At 40.1% G+C, this 21,847-nt stretch overlaps 1 protein-coding gene across 1 annotated transcript in view; it reads left to right on the top strand.

Moving 5' to 3' along the window:
* pms1 (PMS1 homolog 1, mismatch repair system component) overlaps positions 1-9,446 on the top strand; it is a 37,710-nt gene extending 28,264 nt beyond the window's left edge. The window contains exons 10-13 of the mRNA XM_036574076.1: positions 813-1,298; positions 1,509-1,639; positions 6,390-6,550; positions 8,947-9,446. Of these exons, the coding sequence (XP_036429969.1) occupies positions 813-1,298; positions 1,509-1,639; positions 6,390-6,550; positions 8,947-9,144 (976 nt within the window). The 3' untranslated portion in view covers positions 9,145-9,446. The remainder of the gene's footprint in view (positions 1-812; positions 1,299-1,508; positions 1,640-6,389; positions 6,551-8,946) is intronic.
* The last annotated feature ends 12,401 nt before the right edge of the window (positions 9,447-21,847 follow it).

Here is a 21,847-nt window from a genome sequence, read left to right as displayed (position 1 = left end):
TCTTTGCTACAGTTAGTTTCTACCTAGCTTGCAGAGTAATTGGTTCTAGGCAAGCATTTGCCTGCCTTAGAGAGAATGCATTTGCTGGTATGGACCACTCTGTATCGTATCTGTGTTACTTAACCATTAAGAATATGTATTTTTCCTTCACATGAATTACACCCACATATTGCTGCTGTCGGAACAAAGCATCCTATCTCAATTTTTTGACATAATTAGAAAATGCCTGTTGGCCTTTATGTTGGGTGCAAATTTCATGATTAATAGACCAAAAGAAATGGCCCAAAATTACTTGGAAAAAAGTTGCATTGATTACATTGACTTGCGTTAAAAACAAAGTATGTTTTTTCCTTTTCAAAGTTATAGATACGAGTTTTTGTTCTGACAACAGTGACATATTTGAAATTTCTCATGTAATCACTAATAGCTAGAACCTATTGTGTTCAGAGTAAGGAAATTATTTGGATTTTCCGATTAGCTAAGACATGTTTGCTGCCCAAGGTTTGCTTTTTTAACTAGTTATAAGGCTAATTTAGCTTATACCTCACCAATTGGCATCATCAAACTGCATGCCTAAATCATTACCCACTTGCCTCAAGCTGCCGTCGAGTTGTTAAGCACTCTCAAATAGAACTTCTTACGTTGTTTCTCATATTGTCTTGACTTTCTGGTATCTATAAAAATGTAAAAAGTATGTTTTAAAGCTACAGTAAAAGGAGTTATACTGAGTCCTGAAGTTTGTCCATACTTCTATAAACTGCAGTATGTCAGTAAGTCAAAGCCTGTTAATCTTTTGTCTTCTCCTGCCTCAGGTACGAGGGGAAGGCCCAAAAATCCCTAGAGTCCTACAATGAGAAGAAGAAGCAGGCAACAGCAGGTGGTGACCCTGGCTGGGCAGATCTGCAGCAGCAGAGAGCTGACTCCTCGATGAACAGACTGCAGGGCTTGAAGCGCAAAGCCCCCCTCTCCAACCAGCAGATCCTGGACAAACTTTTTTCTTCTCAGCCTGCGAGCAAGAGGAACCCCTCGAAGCTGTCCAGGCCTCTCCCGTTCAGCGTAGCTGCCCTCAGGCACAAGCTTAAGCTCAAGCGCCCCTCCTGCCCCAGTGGCTCGAGCACGCAGGGCCTCAGGCTTGTAAACCGCTTGGCTTCTCACTGCGCCTGGGCCGTTTTATGTGGTAGAAAGCTTATGTTGTTAAATCCATTTCGGGTGGAGGAAGCCTTGCTGTTTAAGAGACTTCTGGAGAATAATATACTTCCAGCAGCGAGCCTGCAGACCCCTATACAGTTAACAGATGGGTAGTGTATCGCTTCATTTTCTCACCTAATGACAACAGTTTGGATGGAAGCAAAATGTTGATTTGACATTTAATGACATTTAATGAAATCTGTAAGACAGAAGGAGAAATGAGAGAGATTTTGAAAGTGTCTGATTGCTACTTTTTCCATATTCCTCATATCTTCATTAATTTTCTGTATTAACCCATTTTAATGCGTTTTTCTTTGCAGTGTGCTCGGCGGGGCTGAGTACCTGGACGTTCTTATGAGTATGGAGAAGGCCAGTCCATCTTTTAACGGTGAAATCTACTTTACTGATCCCAGGCTGGTGGCAAATGGATTTCAAATCCGAATCATTCCAGGTAACCCAACCACACCGGTCATCGTCGCCATTGGCATCCCAACAGGCCCTGGGTCTAATCTTGTTTTGCATAGGAAAAGTAAATGCCAGTTTTCGGTCACCAAGTCTGTTCGTACAGTCCTACATACATTTTTATGACCGAATATCACTTTTAATTATGAGGTTGTCACATAGTCAAATAGGGATATTACTACATATTGGCTTACACAGAGCATATATGCATGTCAGGTAAGGTAGACAAATGGTTTGGGCTGTAGTACAGTACTGTGCAAAAGTCATAGACCACCTTTCATTTATTTAATTTGTTCAGCCAAAGCAGCCGTCAAGTACAAGTTAGTACGTTACAGTAGTTTGAGTACCCTGTAGTCATAGCAGGAGCCAGTGACATCAAATAAAGTAAGTTCACACAATGTGTGGAAGAGCATCTTGTAATTGGTTGTGTAATTTTTATCTACTGTTGTCATCACATCTTCATCAGCATGTTGGTTTTGCATTTGAGACCTAAACATCGAGCTGGACATTCTTTTTAAGTGTGTGTCTGTGTGCATGTGACATTAGTACATAAAGACCAAATAAAGACCAAAGTATTTCTAACTTTTAAATTATTATTTACAGGTTTGCAGGGTGACTCATACATTTTCTCTTTCAGTTCTTAACAAAGAAATCTTACATAGTGCAGCTTTAACGTCCTCAAAATTCAGACACTTGGGTGGAACAATATGTAAGACAAATGCATAGACTTAGGAGTGGTACGGGTAATTATTTTCAAAAACTGCGTTCGTTTTTTTTTTTCGTTTTTTGGTTTAGATTCGAAGTGGTGTTCTTATATCAAGTAAATGACAATTATAAATTCCTCATATTTATGTTTAGGAAGAAATGATTGAGCACAGCATTTTAGTGAGGTGTCAGCTGTCCCTGAGTCCACCATGATTTTAAAAAGTTTTTTTTACATTATTTTAAGCTGATTTCAACAGCCAACATTTTAAACTGAAAAATTTCCTCTGAGGTTTTCAGTATTTTATTCAGTATGTGGTATCACAGAGTAAATGTAAAGCTGAGAAGGGATATTCGATATAGACACTACTTATTGCCCTAAAGCTGCAATACTGGTTCGGAACCCAGTTGCGCCATGTACTGTCTGTGGATAGTGGTTTCACTGGTAGGAAGGTCTCTCTCGCCCAATCGTGGACACAATATCAACAGACTGAGTGTCTCCATGAGCACTTCAAACTGCCCTCCAAGTGTGTGGCTATTTGGTAATGGAGATTAGATTGGATCGGTGATGCTGGAAAATACATACTACTGCTGCTATCATCACTGCTGTAAACTGGCTACAGCTAAATTGGGGGGGGGGAGTTATATAATGTTGATTGAAAATGTTTGTTTATTTGTTTGTTTATTTAAATCCATGCCAGCTGTATAGGAACATTTGATGCTGTCACTCACCCTTAATAGCGCTTGCTGTTAGGTCACTACTAGAATAAACTGCCCATATGGAAAGTGCACTGTCAGCATTTTCTTTTTCTCTGTGCCTCAGTGTATGTGCGCTTAACGATGTAAGCTTGTTAAAAAAAACAGGGCTTGCTCTCCAGGGCAGGCTCCTTCTCATTCGTGATTTAAGCCTCTTTCCCTAGAAGCGAAATAAGCTCACTCGATGGCCATTAAAACGTATGGACTTATTTAACGTCCCCCCTTTGCCCTTGTTTATTCCTATCATATAATGCTGGAGATACGGGTACGTGCAGTAGCACTCGCTGATCCAGAAAACGGGCCTTTATTATTCCTAAGGTCATGCTGTTTAAAGGTCTCAAGGATTGTCCGATTTGATTTACCAAAGGTTGAGCCCACTGGACATCATTAATGCCATAGTTCACAAATAATTTAGAAATGTCAAACATAACGGCTTGAATAACAGGATTATGGTCAATTATTTCTGTCAGTTGCTGTGTCGGTTTTGGATTAGAGAAAAATGAAAGAAATGTCCCGTGTTGTCGTTCTTGTTGATGTGTTTGTTTCCTTATTCCCATCGTGTTCCACAGAAATGTGAAGCATACACAGCTTTCAAAAGCGTTAGTGTGCCAGTAGATGCATTACTACGTGTATAAAACAGTGGATGAAGATGCTTAATGGGCAGCAGAGAATAACACTGCAAATACAAACAAACATTGCCACATTTTGAAGTAGTTGTTCACTTGTGGCTCGATTGGTAATGTGTTATTGTTTCACGTTTGTAAGATTTTGACTCCTTTGCAATGCCTGACCGCTGTGAGAAGCCAGTGATTTTAATCATGAGTTATGTCATTGCATATTTTGATAATTGGCCCCCGTAACTAAGCCAAGAATTCTTCCCGTGGGTTGGACACTGCCCTCAAATTTTTTTATTTATTTATTTATTTTTTTTTAATTAATTCATTTTTTTGGTGCAGCTTCGAGTCGCCATCCATCTCGTAACTGCACCAGAGAATTTTCCTGCTGTTGTTCATGGTTCGTTTGACCTTATTTCTCCTTGTGGTTGTGGAGAGCCGTGAATGCCTAGCCCTGCTGGTTTGTGTGCTGTCTTGGTGCTGGTATGGGTCATTTTGGTTTACGTTGGCCTGCTGCCAAAGCCTGTGCCCAACTCAGTGGGTTTGCACCATACTGGAATCTGCCCTTTTCAAATGAGGGGAATTCTTAAAATCAAGCCAAGCTCTTAGATAGGCTCTGCACCAGATTACTCTGCCTTCCAAAACTGTTTGGTAAGAAACTGTATTTGTATGAGTTTACGCTGCCCATCAGAACTAGCTTTTCAGAATATTTTTTACACAAATAACAATGTTTTCTTTGTTGGTTTGCAATTACTTAACATTTTAAAGACTAAGTGGGTTTATTAGGAGGAAAACTATCACTTTTAAATGCTCCGTTGTTGTGATGCCGGCACTCAACCACAACTTAAGGTGTTTATATGACATTTAGCCCAAAAGAATTTCAGTATGAAATATTAACAATAGTTTTTTTTTAAATAGCACTGTCAGTTCATTATTTAGGCCAAATCTGCTCTTCATACCAAGGAACATGAAGCTGAGTGTTACACTATATAACCAAGATATTTGTAACTAGCTGTTACATGTTAACAAAACTGGCATATTTTCTTACTTAATCGAAAAGTATCAGTGAAACGATGGGCTTATATGGACGATTCTACTGAGTTAGTTGAAACTGCAGTCCTACAGTAAAAAAATAAATTAAAAAAGATTTAAAAAAACTATTAAGCACTATTAACACCTTAGATATTTGCTAGGATTGTGTTACTGTCTATCTAAAGCCAAGGCACTAACAGAGATAGTAAAAAGCACATACAAAGTCTGAAAGTCAGTGTTGAACATTAAGAATGGTCACTACAACATCACAGTACATGCTATTCCTTTTTCTGATGTTAGAAAAATGCAGGGCACCTTTAACAGAAAATTACACCAAATTATAATAATAATACCCATTATAACATCAATTCTATCCACATTTATTTGTCCATTGTTTACATTTGTGCACTCTATTGCCACTTTAACACTTCCATACTTCCAGTCTTAAAATCAGCCAGTTACAGCTGTGTCCTCCCAACAAAAGCTGTTCCCACAAACAGCTACCCAAACTTAGCTGCCTTACAGTTTTTTTTCTCACATGCATCAAAAATGGCTAAAGGAGATTTTTCTGAGGTGATTAGATATAAGAGAATCCGCTTGCATAAGAAAGAGGAAAGTCACAGAAAAACAAGTGGAAAAAACTGGAGTTTCCAAAACTGGAGCAGAAAAAATTATTAAAAGCTACAGAGAAATTGGGACTTCTGACAACCATGCAAGAGCTGGTAGACCACCAAAACTGCCCCCATCAGATAAACAGGACTTAAGGCTTTTGTCTTTGAAAGAGAGGGGAAAATCAAGCTCCACTCTTTTTTCAGATCTGAAAAAAATCCACAGGTGTTTCTGTCCATCCTTACATTGTGAGAAGACAACTCAGCGCTATGGGTCTGAAAGGATGTGCAGCTGTCAAGAAGCCTCCCTGAGAAAAGGAGACAGACAAAAAAGAAGGACTAGAACATGACGTGAGATGTGGAGTAAGGTTTTATAGACTGATGATTACTTGGACCGAATTTTGGAGATGAAGATTTCTTTCAAAATCTGAAAGTGAGTCTCCTGAAAAGAATGGAAGCTGGAATAAAGGTGAAGAGTGGATGCACTAAAACTGAGAACATCAATATTGTATTGAGTTGTTGTGGTTTCTGTGGTAATCTATGTTTTCAGATTTTTCCCTGTATAACTTACAGAAATGAAATGATGTTCTCTGACATTTGCAGTGCTGTTTACAGGTTTTCTTTTTGTATTTACTTGCGGATTGCTTGCCTTACAGTAGCTCCATATGTTTTATACCTTTGTTTGTATCAGATTTAGCCAGACCGAGATCCATGTTATCAAGAGAGTTTGTGGTTTTGTTCCTTGATATCCTTTCCGTGCATTCGTGCAAGTGCGGATATCTTCACTGTGATGTTTCTTGGGAAAAGAAATCATCTCTAAATCATCTGCTGAAAACCTCCTCCACCTTCGTGATTCTTTCCAGTCAGCGGTGACGTTGTAATAGTCATTTAGTGCTTAATTTGGTGCCGTGCCCGTTTGACTTGGTCTGCGACCAGAGTGTAAATCAAAATATTTATTTATTATTCTTTCCTGGAGAAGGTTGTACCTAGAGTATATTAATCCTCGCTTGCTGCTTTCTTTGGCCAGGTTCCTCCTCCATGGGGAAGTGTGTTGAAGTGACAGGTATGGCTGACTGCATGCCTTTCTACGGCATCGCGGACCTGAGGGAGATCCTGACAGCTGTGAAAGAACGGGATGCGAAGGCAGTTCAGCAGTGCAGGCCTCTCAAAGTCTCAAACTACCTAGAGGTGGGAAACACGTCCCTGAGGTTGTAGTTTGCAAGTGTTTAAGTGGATTTTGACTGCTTTCAAGGATACTTTGCAAGAGATACTTCAGCAAAGAATTTACAGTTTTCTCCAAATGTTTTCCATCAGCTTCACAACTAATAAGTAATGGAAGCATACACCCCAGCAGTTTGCATCAAGAAAACTCCATGACTATATCATCACATGTATTTTAGTAACGTTATATAGAGTTGCTTATTGGGTTTCTGTACTTTTGTCCATTTTTCAGCTACTTGAATATGAATAGCCTAAATCGGGGGTCGGCAACTTGCAGCTTTTTTACTGCCCTGTTGCAGCTCCACAGCAGGATTAGATTTGTAGGTAAAAATAAAATAATCCTCCTTTGCAGTAAAACACAGCTCTAACACAGTTTTAACAGTAAATGGTCTTAAACGCTGGAGTTAATGTAGAACTGCTAATTCACCCTTTAACTCTGAAGGTTGGCGCGAAGACTGATGGTCACATAGCAACGCAGACAACCGCCTTGCCTAGCTAGTACCTAATGAAAAGACAAAGAGAAAGATTTAAGATGAACATTGATAATTTTACTTATTTGCATTTATGAACACTCCATCTGGTTTAGTCTAGTCTGCTGCGAGAAACTCTGGAACACTAAAAAGTTTACGTTTAACTTCTCCCGTTCCACCTTAAATGGAGCAGCAGTTACATTCTGGCACCTCAGGCACCATTTAAGGTGGAACGGGAAAATTAGAACAAGAAGCTGGCGATTGAGAAGCGACTTCAGCCTCGTAAAAAAATATAATGTTGAGAGACATTTTACAAGAAACTATTACAACTATTTACAAGACAAGTTTCCTGCCGGAGATGTGAGAAAAGTGGCTATAGCTGAGCTAAAGCTTAAAGCAGAGCAAAGTTATTCTGTGTTCTTTGTATATATTAGCTATATCTTTTAGCCTACACTAGGACATTAGCACATACTGAGACATATTTACAGCCAAACTGTTACTTAAATAAATGTACATAAAATGTTGTGGCTCCCAAGCTGGTTTGATTTTTTGTTGAAAGGACAAAATGGCTCATTTTAACATTTGGGTTGCTGACCCCTGACTTAAATAAAGTAGAACATATATATATATATATATATATATATATATATATATATATATATATATATATATATATATATAAACATTCTGAAATGATAACAGTAAAACAAATAAAAAATGAATGGAGTCATTCTAAAGAGTTACAAAGCCACCGATCATGTTAACAACATACAAATTCTTATAACTTACAGAGACGACAGAGCCTTTAGTCTTGCAGCCACAGCTGCCCAAGTACCAAAAATAACCATTCAGTAGTTTAATTCTGGCTTTGTGTTTACTGGGAATAAATGCCGTTTGGTGAAGTTCCTTCACAGTGAGCCTGATGACCATGACAGTGCGTTATTTCAGCACAGAATACTGTGTTTGTGAATAGATTATGTCAGATATTGGATGTCAGTTTGCCTTGACTGCGTGGGTGGGAGCGGCCCAAAGTTTCGGTTGCAGGTGGGAGCGGGACAAATAATTGATTTTCTGTGGGAGCGGGATGACATCTTGCAGGAGTGGCACTGAAAAACAGTCCCACGCAGACCTTTACACTGCAACATAAGTTTTCCTTTGTTACAGCAGAGGCGCTCTAAACTTCAGCTGTAGATGTCTGTGGGAATCCATGAAGTATTATATGTTCATGATCTTGCAATTTAGCATTTAATGAATAGTACCATGACAGTATATATTGTACTCTGGGGAAACGTATTTTTTTATTTTGTTTACTGCACCTGGTTTAGCCTGTTAGCTGGTTAGCATCACCTCAACAACGAGCTGGTTGTTAAACAAATCCAGATTCTTACAAAGGGAATGTTTACAGTGTTTTCAGGCCTTTTTCTTCTACACACAAATTTTGGGACCAAATATTGACTGCAAACATGCATATATTAACAAGATCTTCCATTTTCTTTCCACCTCTAAGTTGTGTGGCACCTAAGTATCTTAATTTATAGTGTCTCTTGAAGCACACATTTATTTTACAGTAGGGGAGATGCAGAGCCTATATAGAAAATCGAATTATGACATTTAGTGGATCAGTTCACAATCTTTAAAAATAGAATTGTGATGCATCTAGTTAGTGATTTCTGTTTCCTACAACTGTTTTTTAGCTACATTAGCCTTGTAGCTCCAGCAAACTTCAGCTCAGTCTTGTCTTGTTTGAAAGAGAAAATTGTTTAAATCTGGGGAAAAGAAAAACAATCTTGCAGCATTTTTAAAATTCTGAACAGTGTCTGCTATAGAATAGGGGACTGATTTAGCACTTGGGTTAACCAAGAATAACTTTTTCTTTTCCTCTTTCTTGTGAAGGGGGAAGCCGTAAGGCTGGCCAGGCAGTTGCCCTTGAGCTTATCCCAAGAGGACGTCACAAACACGCTGTCTCGAATGAAACAAGAGCTTGAAGAAAAGCAAGAGGTCTGCCTTCACGGACGGCCATTTTTTCATGACCTGGTTGATGTTCCTGAAACTGAGCAGGAAGCTCTGCAGATCATATCTAGCGCTCACTGATTATTTTGATTTTTCAGTATGAGATGTGGTTACTATTGACTGTATTCATACATGCATTTGTTCAACTCCTGACCAGACTGTTCTCTTAATGCTTTGCAATATTCTGAACTGAACTGTAGGTTTTACTAATGTAGATTTCAATGCAGCATTGAAATAATCAGCTGGGTATATTTTGGTAAGACGTGTATATAGATGAAAGTTCTTACTTCTCAAAGAAAATGTATAAAAGTGGTTGACCTTTCTTGAGATAAAAGTGTATGTATGACCACTAGCCAAAGATACAAAACATTTGCAATGTTGATACCTGCACAGGGTGAACTTAATCCGAGTTCAGTTATGGTCTATTACATATGTAACGACATATCACAAGCGTCCTGGTTTATTTGTATGAAGTGTAATGTTGTGACAAATGATATTTGTCAGACTTACATATACATATACATATACATGTGTGTATATATATATATGTATATGTGTGTGTGTGTGTGTATATATATATATATATATATATATATATATATATATATATATATATATAATTTTGGGTCAAACGACAGGGGTCTGCATGAACTGGTTATCTTGGCTCTCAAAATTGGAAGACCACTTCCACCCCAAAATGCACTTTGTCACTCAATGGTTGACTGTAGTGCTTCACTAATCAACTTAGGTGAGCTCCATTTTCTGGGTGAAAGAAACCGGATTCAGCGTGAGTCTGCACCTGCTGAGAGCCATGATTGTTTGAACACATGCCAGATATACAGTGCAAGCATGCTCATCTCCCATAAGCCCTTAGGCTCTGCGATTTCTGTGAATTTGTGCTGAAGTGGGTGAGGGATTCCTCGGTTCATACGATGACCTTGCTTGTTCCTAATGTAGAACGCGGCCTCGAGTCCAGAGCAGAAAAAGAAGCTTTTTCTCACTTCCTGAGGCTTGGGTTGGAGGCGTTGTCAAGGTTACGGAGTTCTGATAAAGAACAAAGGGTTATCCATGTATTCAGGTTGTGCCAAATGGAAGGCACATAAGTGAAGAGGAGATAAGGCCTTTGTAGTGGAACTGGGCCTCAGAATTATGCCTGAAAAATGAATTAAAATTCTGATAAAATCATCTATGGTCAAAAGTATATGGACACTCCAACATCATGTCCATATGTGCTTACTGAACATCTCATTCCAAAACTGTGGACATTAATATGGAGTCCCCTTTTGCTGCTATGACATGTCTTCTATTCTAGGAAGGCTTTCCACTGGATTTTGGAGTATTGCTGTGGAGATGCACTTCTGTTTGGCCCAACACTGGGTTTTTCTGAAGGTGGGAAAATGTGAGGTGCACCCCATGGTGTTTTTTTGGGGGGTCATAACAAGCTATGGTTACAACATCTAAGCAGAAAGTGAAACATATACTATTAACTAGCAAGCGAAGTGCTGCTAGAAAGAATAAGCTTAACTTTTTTTCATAATTTCATCATAAATCATACGGTTGGGGCTAAGTGCACGATTGCAACCACTTTCTTCCATTACAACTGTCACTGAAGGCCTCTTTCAGTGAAGAAAAAATGCTGAAGGCCTGTAATGCTCAAATACCAGCTGTGCTGGTTGCATAAAATGCAATGGTGATTTTAGGCTTGTGTGCAGCAGCTACGTCTAGGCTGCACTTCACAATAACAGCACTTACAGTTGACCAGGGCAGCCTTAGCAGGGCTGTCAGTATGACCTGTGCTTCTACAAGTCTGTGGAGATTCCCTGGCTGTATTCTTGATTTTATGTACCAGTTAGCAGTGGGTGTGGCAAAGATAGCCAAAGCCACTAATTATAGATAGTGACCATATACTTTTGGCCATGTAATGTAATTTGTAAAAGGTTTAGCTAAACTAAACCTTCGCAAGATAGAGGCATACTTTTAGAGGTGAACCTATAGCCAGTAGTTTTTTAAATGTTTTAGTTAAATGCGAGTCTTAGTATTGAACAAGGCATTTTAATTTTATTTGACACTAGAGAGTGGTCATGAAAAATCATGATTTGGGATGCAAATTAAAACAAAAATCATTGGTTTTCCATGGTGTCAGTGGGTTTGTCTCCAACGTCTTTTTCATTCGCATATGTTTATGGTGGTAAAAGGCACTTTACCAACAGCAATAATTGAGGTGAGGTTAAGCATCCAGCCTTTAAAGGTTTGCTTTGTTGACGACTGATTAGAAAAGAAAACAAGCGCAAATCAATGACCCCGCAGTAGATGCCAGTGAACCACCAAATTTGCTGCAGCATGACTGTAAATCTGCTCTACCCCCAAAATCAGCACCTTCAACGTGCATCACCAAAGCTGACTCTGGGGATCCATAAAACTAAATAAGATCGGGTCTGGGGTTCGCTGAAAAGTGCACAGTCACAGTAAGGAACCTCCAATTACCAGCTGAAAATAAAGCTCAGATGCAGAGAGGCTCGAACCGTTGGCGCCCTGCAGGCATATGGTTTGTGGTTTTCCAGCTCATAATCAACTCCACGTGAACTTCATTGTAGATGTTAGTGTGGAGTTCAGTATCTGAATTTATTTATGTTGCCTCATTCCCTTGAAAGTGAAGGTAGAATGTAAAGTTTGACTGATATGCATGTAGCAGAAGTGTAAAATTAGCCAAGTTCTATGAATGACAGCCAATTAATGTTTTTTTTTATCAATTGTGTATTTAATTGTATATTTCATTTTATTCATTTTATCTTAAAAGTGCTACAAAGCAAGCACAAGATTATTCTTTATTATCAATAGGGTTACATTACATTGGTGATATAGGCTCAAGTACCCCCCGCGACCCAGGAGGATAAGCGACTTAGATGGTGAGTGAGTGAGTACGTTGGTGATTCTACAGTGTACATTCTGTGAAGAAGCACACTGATAAGGACATTCATGAATGCTCATACTGGACTAAAACTAGCTGATGTTACATATTCCATGCAGTATAGCAATAATTCTTATCTTGGATGTTGCCTAGCTAACTTTAGTAGTTTACCATTTGGCAACAAAATGACATTTTATATGGCAGCATTAGCTAACCAGGTCACCTCAAGTCAATCACCACTTTTTATGTGGTAACTTAATACATGTCCAGACACCTGCAGCATTACTGTTATATTAATGCCAACAAGATACTATCATCAAATGGCTTAAATCTCTTTTCCTCTTTTCTCCATGGTTCTGAATACTTTACATAAGTTCCTTCACCTTAATACCATTTTATGTATAGCTAGTAATGCTCAGAACCTGTTACTAAGGCAACCATTGAAGTAGGTACAGCCTATTGATCCATCATTCAGTGGTGTAGTTGACTTAAGGTGGATTTTTGTCAGTCAGTAAATAAATGGGTTTGACCCCCTGTTTAAGATTTTAACCCCTCAAAGGAAGTTATAAGGGTTCCTTAAACATCCATGTATCAAATCATTTTAAGAGTTCTCCCTGGGTCATGTTAGAAAGACATGTCTAGTACAGTTATTATGTACCTACAGTAGGCCATGGTCACTTATCCTTGTTAATAATATTTCCTTTCATGCCAGGGTTTCCGTGCCGTTACCATGTACAGTAGCAGTAAAAGTACAACGGATTCTTTATTTCATTTTTACCATTTGCTATTAACGTTGGCTAGAATTTCTCTAGCTAAAGAAAACCGAACTGAACCAGACCCAGATCACACATCATAGCTTCTAAGCTGGAGCTACTTGGCTATCATCATGATAAATGGTAAAACACTGCTAGGTAGTGTTTTATCATTAGCTTCTCAGGTAGATTTGGTTTATTATGGTTTATCATAATGACTAATCTTTCAAAAATAGCCCTTAAATGTTCAAATGTATGAAATTCTGTAGCACAATTAGTTGATTAACCAAGAAACTTGGTGACCAAAGTTTGATTCTTTAGATGGCTAATATAGCCATCAAAGTTAAATGGAAGCTCAAAGCAATCAGATTAGCATCATGCAAACTGCATACACTTGCCTTAAACTTTGAATTCTTAGTTAATCTCAAATAGACTGGCTTAGATGGTTTTTGACTCTGTATGATTTACTGTTAATGGACAAAAAATGGACAGAGGTACAATTCATAGTTAATAACAGCAGTAGCAGCCATCGTGTAATATTCAATGTATTTTGCTTCTCATACTATTTGTGCTTGACAGGGTCTGTTTTGACAGAGGCATTGGACTAATTGGTTTGTATGTCATTATAGGCAAATACATAAGATAATATAAGGAATGTTAAGCCACCGTCACACTGGACTGTCGTCTTGCTGGAGAAACATCAGACGAGTATGGGCAGTCTTAATGTAAGGTCTTGAATGGAATGTATACTGAAGTTTATTGAAGCATGCTCCTACGTAGTATTATATTTTTGGGATCCCTGTAATTTCACAGGGGGCGGCACGGTCGTGCAGTGGGCAGCGCTGTCGCCTCACAGCAAGAAGGGCCTGGGTTCGATTCCCGGCCGGGCGACCGGGGTCATTTCTGTGTGGAGTTTGCATGTTCTCCCCTTGTCCGCATCGGTTTCCTCCCACAGTCCAAAGATATGCAGTCAGGCCGATTGGACATGCTGAATTGCCCCTGGGTGTGAACGTGTGTGTATGTCTGTCTGTCTGTCTGCCCTGTAATGGACTGGCGACCTGTCCAGGGTGTATCCTGCTTTCCGCTCAGTGACAGCTGGGATAGCCTCCAGCGACCCAGAAGGATAAGCAGTTTAGATGATGGGTGTGTGTGTAATTTCACAGTTCTGCATATTATCGTCCATTTATTTTTTTGGAAAAAACACATTTTCTATGTTTATTCTTTACAAATTTATCCTTGCTTCCAAACGTTTTACCTACAGTCTAGCTGTGTCATGTTCTACATACCTTACCCCATTCCTCGTATCTCCATTTTTGCCGTTTTTCAGTTTTTGACGTAATGTGAAAATGCCTGTTGCCCTTAACATTGTATGTAAATTGGACCAAAGAATGGACCAAAAGAAACATCCCAAAATTATTTGGAAAAAAGTCTGGTTTCACTAACTTTCATTAAAAGTAAAGTAGATTTTTTCCTTTTCCTGTAAAGTTATCATTTTAGATACAAGGTTTTCTTCCTACACCTGCTCTCTGCAGTTTCTTCAGCACCCATACTGTTTCTTAGCTGGTTGCAAAGTGATTCCTGCTTAGCACATTAATTGCTGTTCACACCAGTTGTGGCGCCAGGTAGCTAGTTTATGGGAGAAGCAAAGGTAGGCCGTAATTGACAGATTTTATCAAGGAGCGGAGTTCACCCTCTAATATGGCGTTTGAGGCCACCTGAATTACTTTGATGAATGTTTTCATGTGACCATTTAACTGCCATAAAGCAATTACCTTCCACGCTCGGGATCCCCAGAAACATGTGCTCTGTGTTAAGTATCACTGCTGTGAAAGCATGTTTGGCCTTTGTCATTTAACCTGCTCGAGCCTTTGAAACAAACCTCTGGTCTATCCAGCCTAACATGGGCCCAGAGCTTAGCCTTTCTGACATGCTGAAAACCCAACTTTCCAAAGTGCATTCTGAATTCAGAACACAATTAAAAGTGATTGTTTCCCTCGCTTAAGGATTTCCGTCATGTGCTTTGAAGGACTAGTTAACCCGTTGGAGAGGAAATGTGGTGAGTGTTGAGTAGGAGTTGACAGCAGCATCATTGTAGGAATCTTATTTCCTCTAAGAAGTACTGAGTGATTTTTAGAAGAGCACAAAAAGTCTTTGCACTTTGAGTCTGTTCTTGCTAATTTGGCACTTTCACATAAAGTGAAAGACCCTGGCACAGTATCTAAACACCTACATGCAGTCATCATCTTGTGATGAGTGTGGTTTTTTTTGTACATACATGTTTATTCAGGATGTGTCAAGAAGCCCACAAAGTCGAGTGCAGTTTGCTGAGTGTTTGACAGAGTGGTTAAATATAAACCGATTAAGTAACAGTGCCCATAGGGTCAGTAACTGCTAGGCTGACTAATGTGGAAGCACATGCCAAGTGGCGTGGGATGAAGTCATTTAATGGGGTTTGCTGGGTCAGGTGTGGGATCTGGCGTTTTCTCAGGCACGTCATATCCATGTATGGCATAGGCTGTGATGCACAGCTATGATGGTGAAGACAGGAGAGACAAATAGAAGCAAACATTAAATAAAAAAGAACTGACACTGGAACAGCTCAAAAGATTGATGACCAGGGACAAACATCAAAATTTCATTCATTCAAGTGTTCACACTAGAAAAGCTTAAGGGCTCATAAACACTTCACCTAATACCACTGGGGTAATAAATAACAATACAATAAATAATAAATATGCCTTTTTTTTTCAAATACTAAATGAGAGTGTTTGGATAGCATGTCTTGCTATGATTTGTCGTATTTAAAACTAAAATTCAGATTACAAGTTCATAAATATTCCAAAACGAAAACATTCAAAAATGGTGTGTATTTTTTGGTTTGTTATAAATCCTGCAAGTACAGCTTTAAAACAACAAAAGATGATAATCATGTAGACTCAAATATTAGTTTATGTTATGCATAACACCCCTACCCTGTTTTCCAGTATATTATTTATTTGGTCAGATTGATCAGTCTAAAGTATCTACAATGAGGACAAAATACTTTAAAGACTCACTCACATCTTCCTATGATGTCCAAACTTCCTAAAGTATTGTTATTACTGTTAAAAAGTGTTGTCTCTATACATGTGCAAAATGCTGTATATCCATTTATTTCAGGTATGTGTAAAGCCTACCCTCAACAATGTATATAATGAAAGAAAAAAGTCATGAAAGTGGTCTATAATGTTGTTTGGAATGAAACCCATCAAGTCTCCCTTTAGTATAAAATAGATGTCAAAAGCACAATTTGGTGTCCCTCAGGGTTTTGTCAATGACCCTTTTGCAATGTACAGTATTCAATATAAAGTGTTGTGTCTGTACATGATCTTTCCAATATGAAGACAACATAGCATACAGCATAATATACAGCATATACCACTTTGTTTTGGAACTGATGAGCTTGTTGAATGATTACATTTACTGCACGTTTTTGCCATCCACACTGCAGCCAACCAGACATGAAGCCTTTAAAAATATATGAAAACCAATACTGCCAGGTTATTAAATGTCATTAAGCTGCATAAATTGGTCATACTTATACATTTTTATTTAGTAAAAAAAAGTCAGGAAATTTGGGTTCCATATGGTAAAATACATCCAGTGTGACCTTTTTAACTGCATGGTCACATGCTCAGAAGATGATCATCAGCTAATCCCAGCTAATCGCCCTGATATTCCATTGGTGCCAAATGCAGCACTTATAGCTCCATTCTGCTATCCTGGCTGTTCTGAGAGAGCCTAGTGCACACATACCCTCCAGTTTAATTGAAGTCTCAAACAAGGGTCAAAGAGAAATGAGGTCCCTGTGTGCCACAAACCCCACAGGCCTGCCTTCCTCACTCCCTCCCTCTGCCTCTTTATAGAATTTGCACCCTGCAGCTATGTGAGAGCGAGCGCTGAAGCTCCAGCCGTGGGGCCGTGAAAGCTTAGACGTGTGCTGCGGTTTGACCTTTCACTGTGCTAACTATAATATTATCATAAGATGAACGATTGAGTTGCATTTCCTTCGGATAATCAAATTGACCATGGTCCTGAACAGTGGAACTATGTGGTCAGTCTCAGAATATGGAAACTCATTAGAAAATGATTTTGACTTTGTTATGATAGTATAACATCATGAAGGATTTATATATTTATTTATTTTATATATATATATATATATATATATATATATATATATATATATATATAAAACTAAAATAATGTATAATGCATAAAATACACTTATTTACTGTGCTAGATCCAAGTTCATTTTTAGCCTAGTATGCTGGGATCAGTGTGTACTCACGTGTCAGAAGTGTGCTCAAATGCCCTACATATGCAGCAGGCATGTAATGGTTTCCTTTTAAGTCTGCTGAAATCTCAGATTAGATAATTTTCATAGTTATGGTTCACTATTCAGAAAGGGCCCATCTTAATTCGGGAAATTAGCACTGTGTTACGGCTTTGCTAAAGTTAACATCGTGGTCAAAGTGCAAATCTCTGAATCATGTTATATATTCAGGGACGATATGCAACTATCTGTCAGGTGCCATTCATTAATGAAGGCCTGGATGGCTGGCCAAGGTGAAGGGAAAGTACTGTGGGAGGATCTAGCACACTGGAGTGCGTGGTGTAGTCGGGGAGGCTGCCAGATTCCCAGCCCACCGCTTCTACAGCAGGGGACAGAGGTCACGAACTACTGTAGTTCTTTACACCAGTGTCCCTACGGCTACTGTAGAATGGTACCCTTAAGCTGGAGAAGCTCAACTGCATGCCATGCTAATCTTTAGCTACAATTAGTACTGACCATGGAGTTGTTCAGATAACACAAGGATGACTGGAATCTTGCTTCTGCTTAATTCTGTAAAACATTTTTGTTGTAAGGCCCTTAAAGGGCTGAAGCAAACACAAATGTTGTAGACACATGGTTAGCACTCTAACGTATGCATTAGCAGATCATGAATTCCATAGAAAGGCCTGTGTTGTTCCATTTAAAATGATCAAAAATTTCATCATGTTCTTAATCTGGGGTCAGATGTACCTCGTGGTACAGTTAAGGCCCTCAGCAAAGCCCTGACAAAGTGAACTGGCCTCCTACATGTGCTTTTCTTCGACAGCTGCTCCTCTATTCCATCTCATCCACAATAATGCTCTCTGTGTGAGGCCTAAGATACTTGGCACAGTCCCGTGTATATAAATTGACTTTGCTTCTCATGCTTTCTATAGAGACTTTATTAGCATTAGATTTATGTGCTATAAGAAGGGTTATACCTTTCCTTGTGCCTGGTAAGATAAGTAAATAAGGATGTGAAATATAAGCGGCATAGAAGGAGCAAAGTGTTCGCTTGGGGCCTGTGGAGGTTAAGCACATTGTTTTGTTTAAATTAAATACCGGATTTCAATATTTTACATTAAGTCAGTGTACCGTATAAGTGGTATTACGTACAGCGTGTGGTCTGAGGATCATTGGTGGTGCACCAGCCCTGTTTGGCTGCGTCAGCTGAACCTCTGACCAGCAAACATGATAGGCCCAACGGGCCCTGTTTGGTATCAGTGTAACTGACTGAATAACTGACTCCCCAAGGATACGCTTCTTGATTCATTAGGTGTCCCGTCAGCTTAAACGTCAGTGACCATCTTTAGGCCTATCTCATAGGTAAGGCATCAAAATTAGGTCTGCCTGTTTTGGACAAGAGAGCACTGATCTTCTTGACATGACTGTCTAGGCAAGTAATCATCTTGAAACAAGCCAAATCCCTGAGACGGAGGATGGGTTGAGCACAGAGAACAGCTAAGACAGTCAGATCTAAGACATACATGTGTAGACATTTCTCTCTGTATGTTGAAGTGCAGTTTTCAGGCTATCAAGGTGAATCTGGCATCTTAGACTTAGCAACAACCTAGATAGAATCCTAAAATGATACACACATTCATCAGATTTATGGTTCCAGTCCTTAAATGCTTAAAAAAAAAGTTTAATTGCCTTGATTCCTCATTATAATTTCCAACAATGCAACAAAAACTGCTTCTCCATATGACAAGACACTTCGCATTCCTGCATATCCAGCTGTCTGACAGGCATAGTGATGACACAGGTGGGGACAGGTTTCCGTTTTTCCAAATGATCCAGGCATCTCTCTGTCTCCTCCGAGGAGCATCTATCCTCCATCACTGTCAGTCATTGGCCCAGTGGGACGCTTGTGGTTTATTGCCACGGACCTTTTCCACTTCAGTCATTAACGAGCCTTGTAAATGAACTTGTGCTTATGGACAAAACGTTTCAGAATGACTCATTCCAAACCCTAATGCAATCTCGAGTTACATATCACTAAACCAGGACACCTAGACGCCCCTGGCCACAAACATCCGGAAGCTTTACGATGTAATTCATCAAATGGCAGTTCCACAAGGGTCAATACAGTTTTGGAAGGGGTGGGGAGGAAGGATTTGGGGGGGGACAACGATTTCTCAACTAAGTGAAAAAACAAGTGGTGCTGAAGGCAGGGCCCGGTGTGGATGCACTGGATAAATCCATCAGGAACGCTGACAGCCAGCCATCAGCAGGTACGCATCTGCATCCTGTGGCCTGGGGCTCACGGCTTTTTATTGCTTTTCATTGCTTACTTTGGATCGAGGTGGACTTACTACTACAGGAGTACACCTGGCTCTTAAATCACATCTTCCTCGGTTAGTGAGGTGATTACTACATCGCAAAAGGTACGTTATGTCCGTGATTGAGTAGCGTGGCAAAAGTGAACGCTGGGCATCACCTGTAAAACATTGGATATGTGGTTAATGGTCCAACTTTGAAGTACCCCAAATGCCTTTTTTCCTTTTTTGATTAAACTGCTTGGGTATTCCTCGTTCCACTTTAACTTAATTAGACCACATAAATCCTTGTACGTTCTTAACTTTCAGGTACGATGTCCATTCGGGCAAAGTGCATCATTTCTCTCTCTTGCCTATATTGAACTTCCTTATAAATGTGCCATACCTTTAACTCATTAGAGCAAACAAACGCTTCTCCAGCTGTCCCTGGTCTCTCTCGGAGTGCGTGATTGTTAGCGTGAGGCTGCAGATGTCTGAGAGCAACTGGCATCTGTCCCTCTGCCTCTTCTTCATGGTGTTTTCCCTGATCTTTTAACCCAGGTCCCCTGCAGACAGCACGGATATGGGGAATCCTGCAGGCTAAGAAGAGCTATGTGTGTCTCCCTGCGGAGTGTGCTGTGCCCCAGAGGAGCTTCCCATTTTCTCACACTCACTTCCTCACCTGTCAGCCTGGGAATGTGCTGGCAGTTGCGGGCGCTAGCAGGACGCAGACGCCTCTTCCCGCGCGACAGATGTAACAGCACTCAGCCGCGTCGCTGCTGTTCCTGTTTATCACGCCCTGCTCGTTCTTAACTGGCAGAGGAGAGAGCGAGGAAAGTCAAACGTACAAGAAAACAAATCAATCATGTTGATGCTGGACGTGATTCATGATATGGGTCCTGCTGCACACAGCACACAGGGAGGAGGGGATGCTGTCCACTCAACACCTGTTATCACTGATGCATCAACTAAAAGTAGTAATCAACTGGTGAGTTGAATCGGGCGTTTTGAGCAGGGATCTCACCAAAGTGTGCTGGGCACTCATATTGTAGTGCTTGGATCCCTAAAACAAGTATTCAGTACCCTTGCTTAAACACTGCAGATACAAATTTGTTTGGTACAGATTTTTAACATAGATCTGCCCCACCTTGCGTTTGGTTCACACCACTTGGCAGGGCAGAGATGTGACCCACCCCTGGCATTCAGGCTTAATTCCCAAGCTGTAACTGCTACACCCCAACACCAAGGCTAGGAGTCCTTGACAATACAGTTGGCCATATTCTGATCAGGACAGTAGGCAGGTCAGGTTTCTACATGATGGAATGGCAAATGCTTGACCATGTACAACCAGTAGACTTGATTCCACCTGTTCTGAGTTTTGTGAGGATGTCTGGATACAGTAGTTCCACTGTGGCAGTGGATGGAATGAATCTGATGTGTCCCAATCTACCATCCTGTAGACCTCCAACCTTTATCTAACACACCTGATCCAGGTAATTAAGGTCTTGAGGGTCATCTGAATATTAGATGCAGGTGTGCAGATCTTCAGGACGAGGATTGAGTACCCCTGACTTAAGTCATTAGTTCTCAGTCCAGTTCTAGGAATCTGCTGCCCAGTATGTTTAAAAGTCTACTTCATGACACCTAATCCTTGACACTCATGAAGGCCATGATAATTACCTGCTGAGTTGGATTAGGTATGTTGGGGTACTTGAAACTGTGGGTCCCCAGGAATAGAGTGTGGACCCTCTGGCTTACGTGACAGCAACAAATCCTGCCCCCTCATACCTCTCAGACATGATTCATCATCTTGTGGTTAGTGCATCATTCTTTGTAACACTGTTTTTGGTGGTTGAACTTGTAAAATGAGGCCAGTAGTTCAAAGCTTGGCAGTGGTAGCACCAACAGAGAAGATGGTCCTTCCTAAACTAGGAATTATCTGCAACTCAATCAGAAGGAAGCAAAACCTTGCAAAACTACTTGCATGGATTTGAAACTTAAAACCAAAGTCTGTAGGATCTCTGCAAAACTCACAAAGACAAGGCCAAATTGACAGCACATCCAGAAGTATATTATGTCAGCAGAATTGGGGAGAGCAATGTTATTGCTCCAAGACCTTTAATCTCCCACAACCCTCTGTTCATTTCTGTGCATGTCCCACCTGGTTGCCATGGCTGCTGTCCAGCTCACAGCAGGAAAGGAAGTGGATCTCGGCAGTTCTCATTTCGCCCTCTTCTGGCCGGAAGTGAGGACCCGCTCCAATTAGCCATGCTGTCAAAACATTCATGTGCTAGTCCGTTCTCCGTGCTGTAAAACTATTTGCTTTTTTTTGGTCAAATTGATGTTACATAACACAACATCTCGCTCCAATAATGAGGGTGGAACACTTGTGTTTGAGAGAGAGCCGAGGTTAAAAAACAAGGAGGGTTTCCCACACAAACAAGCAGGAAAAGCAGCATTTGTCCAAAGCATGCAACCGAAAAAGACTGACAGCATCTATCTTTAGTCTGAG

This window comes from Colossoma macropomum, unplaced genomic scaffold, assembly GCF_904425465.1.
Source record: "Colossoma macropomum unplaced genomic scaffold, Colossoma_macropomum, whole genome shotgun sequence".
Lineage (NCBI taxonomy): Eukaryota > Metazoa > Chordata > Actinopteri > Characiformes > Serrasalmidae > Colossoma > Colossoma macropomum.
This window is presented reverse-complemented; position numbering and strand designations above follow the sequence as displayed.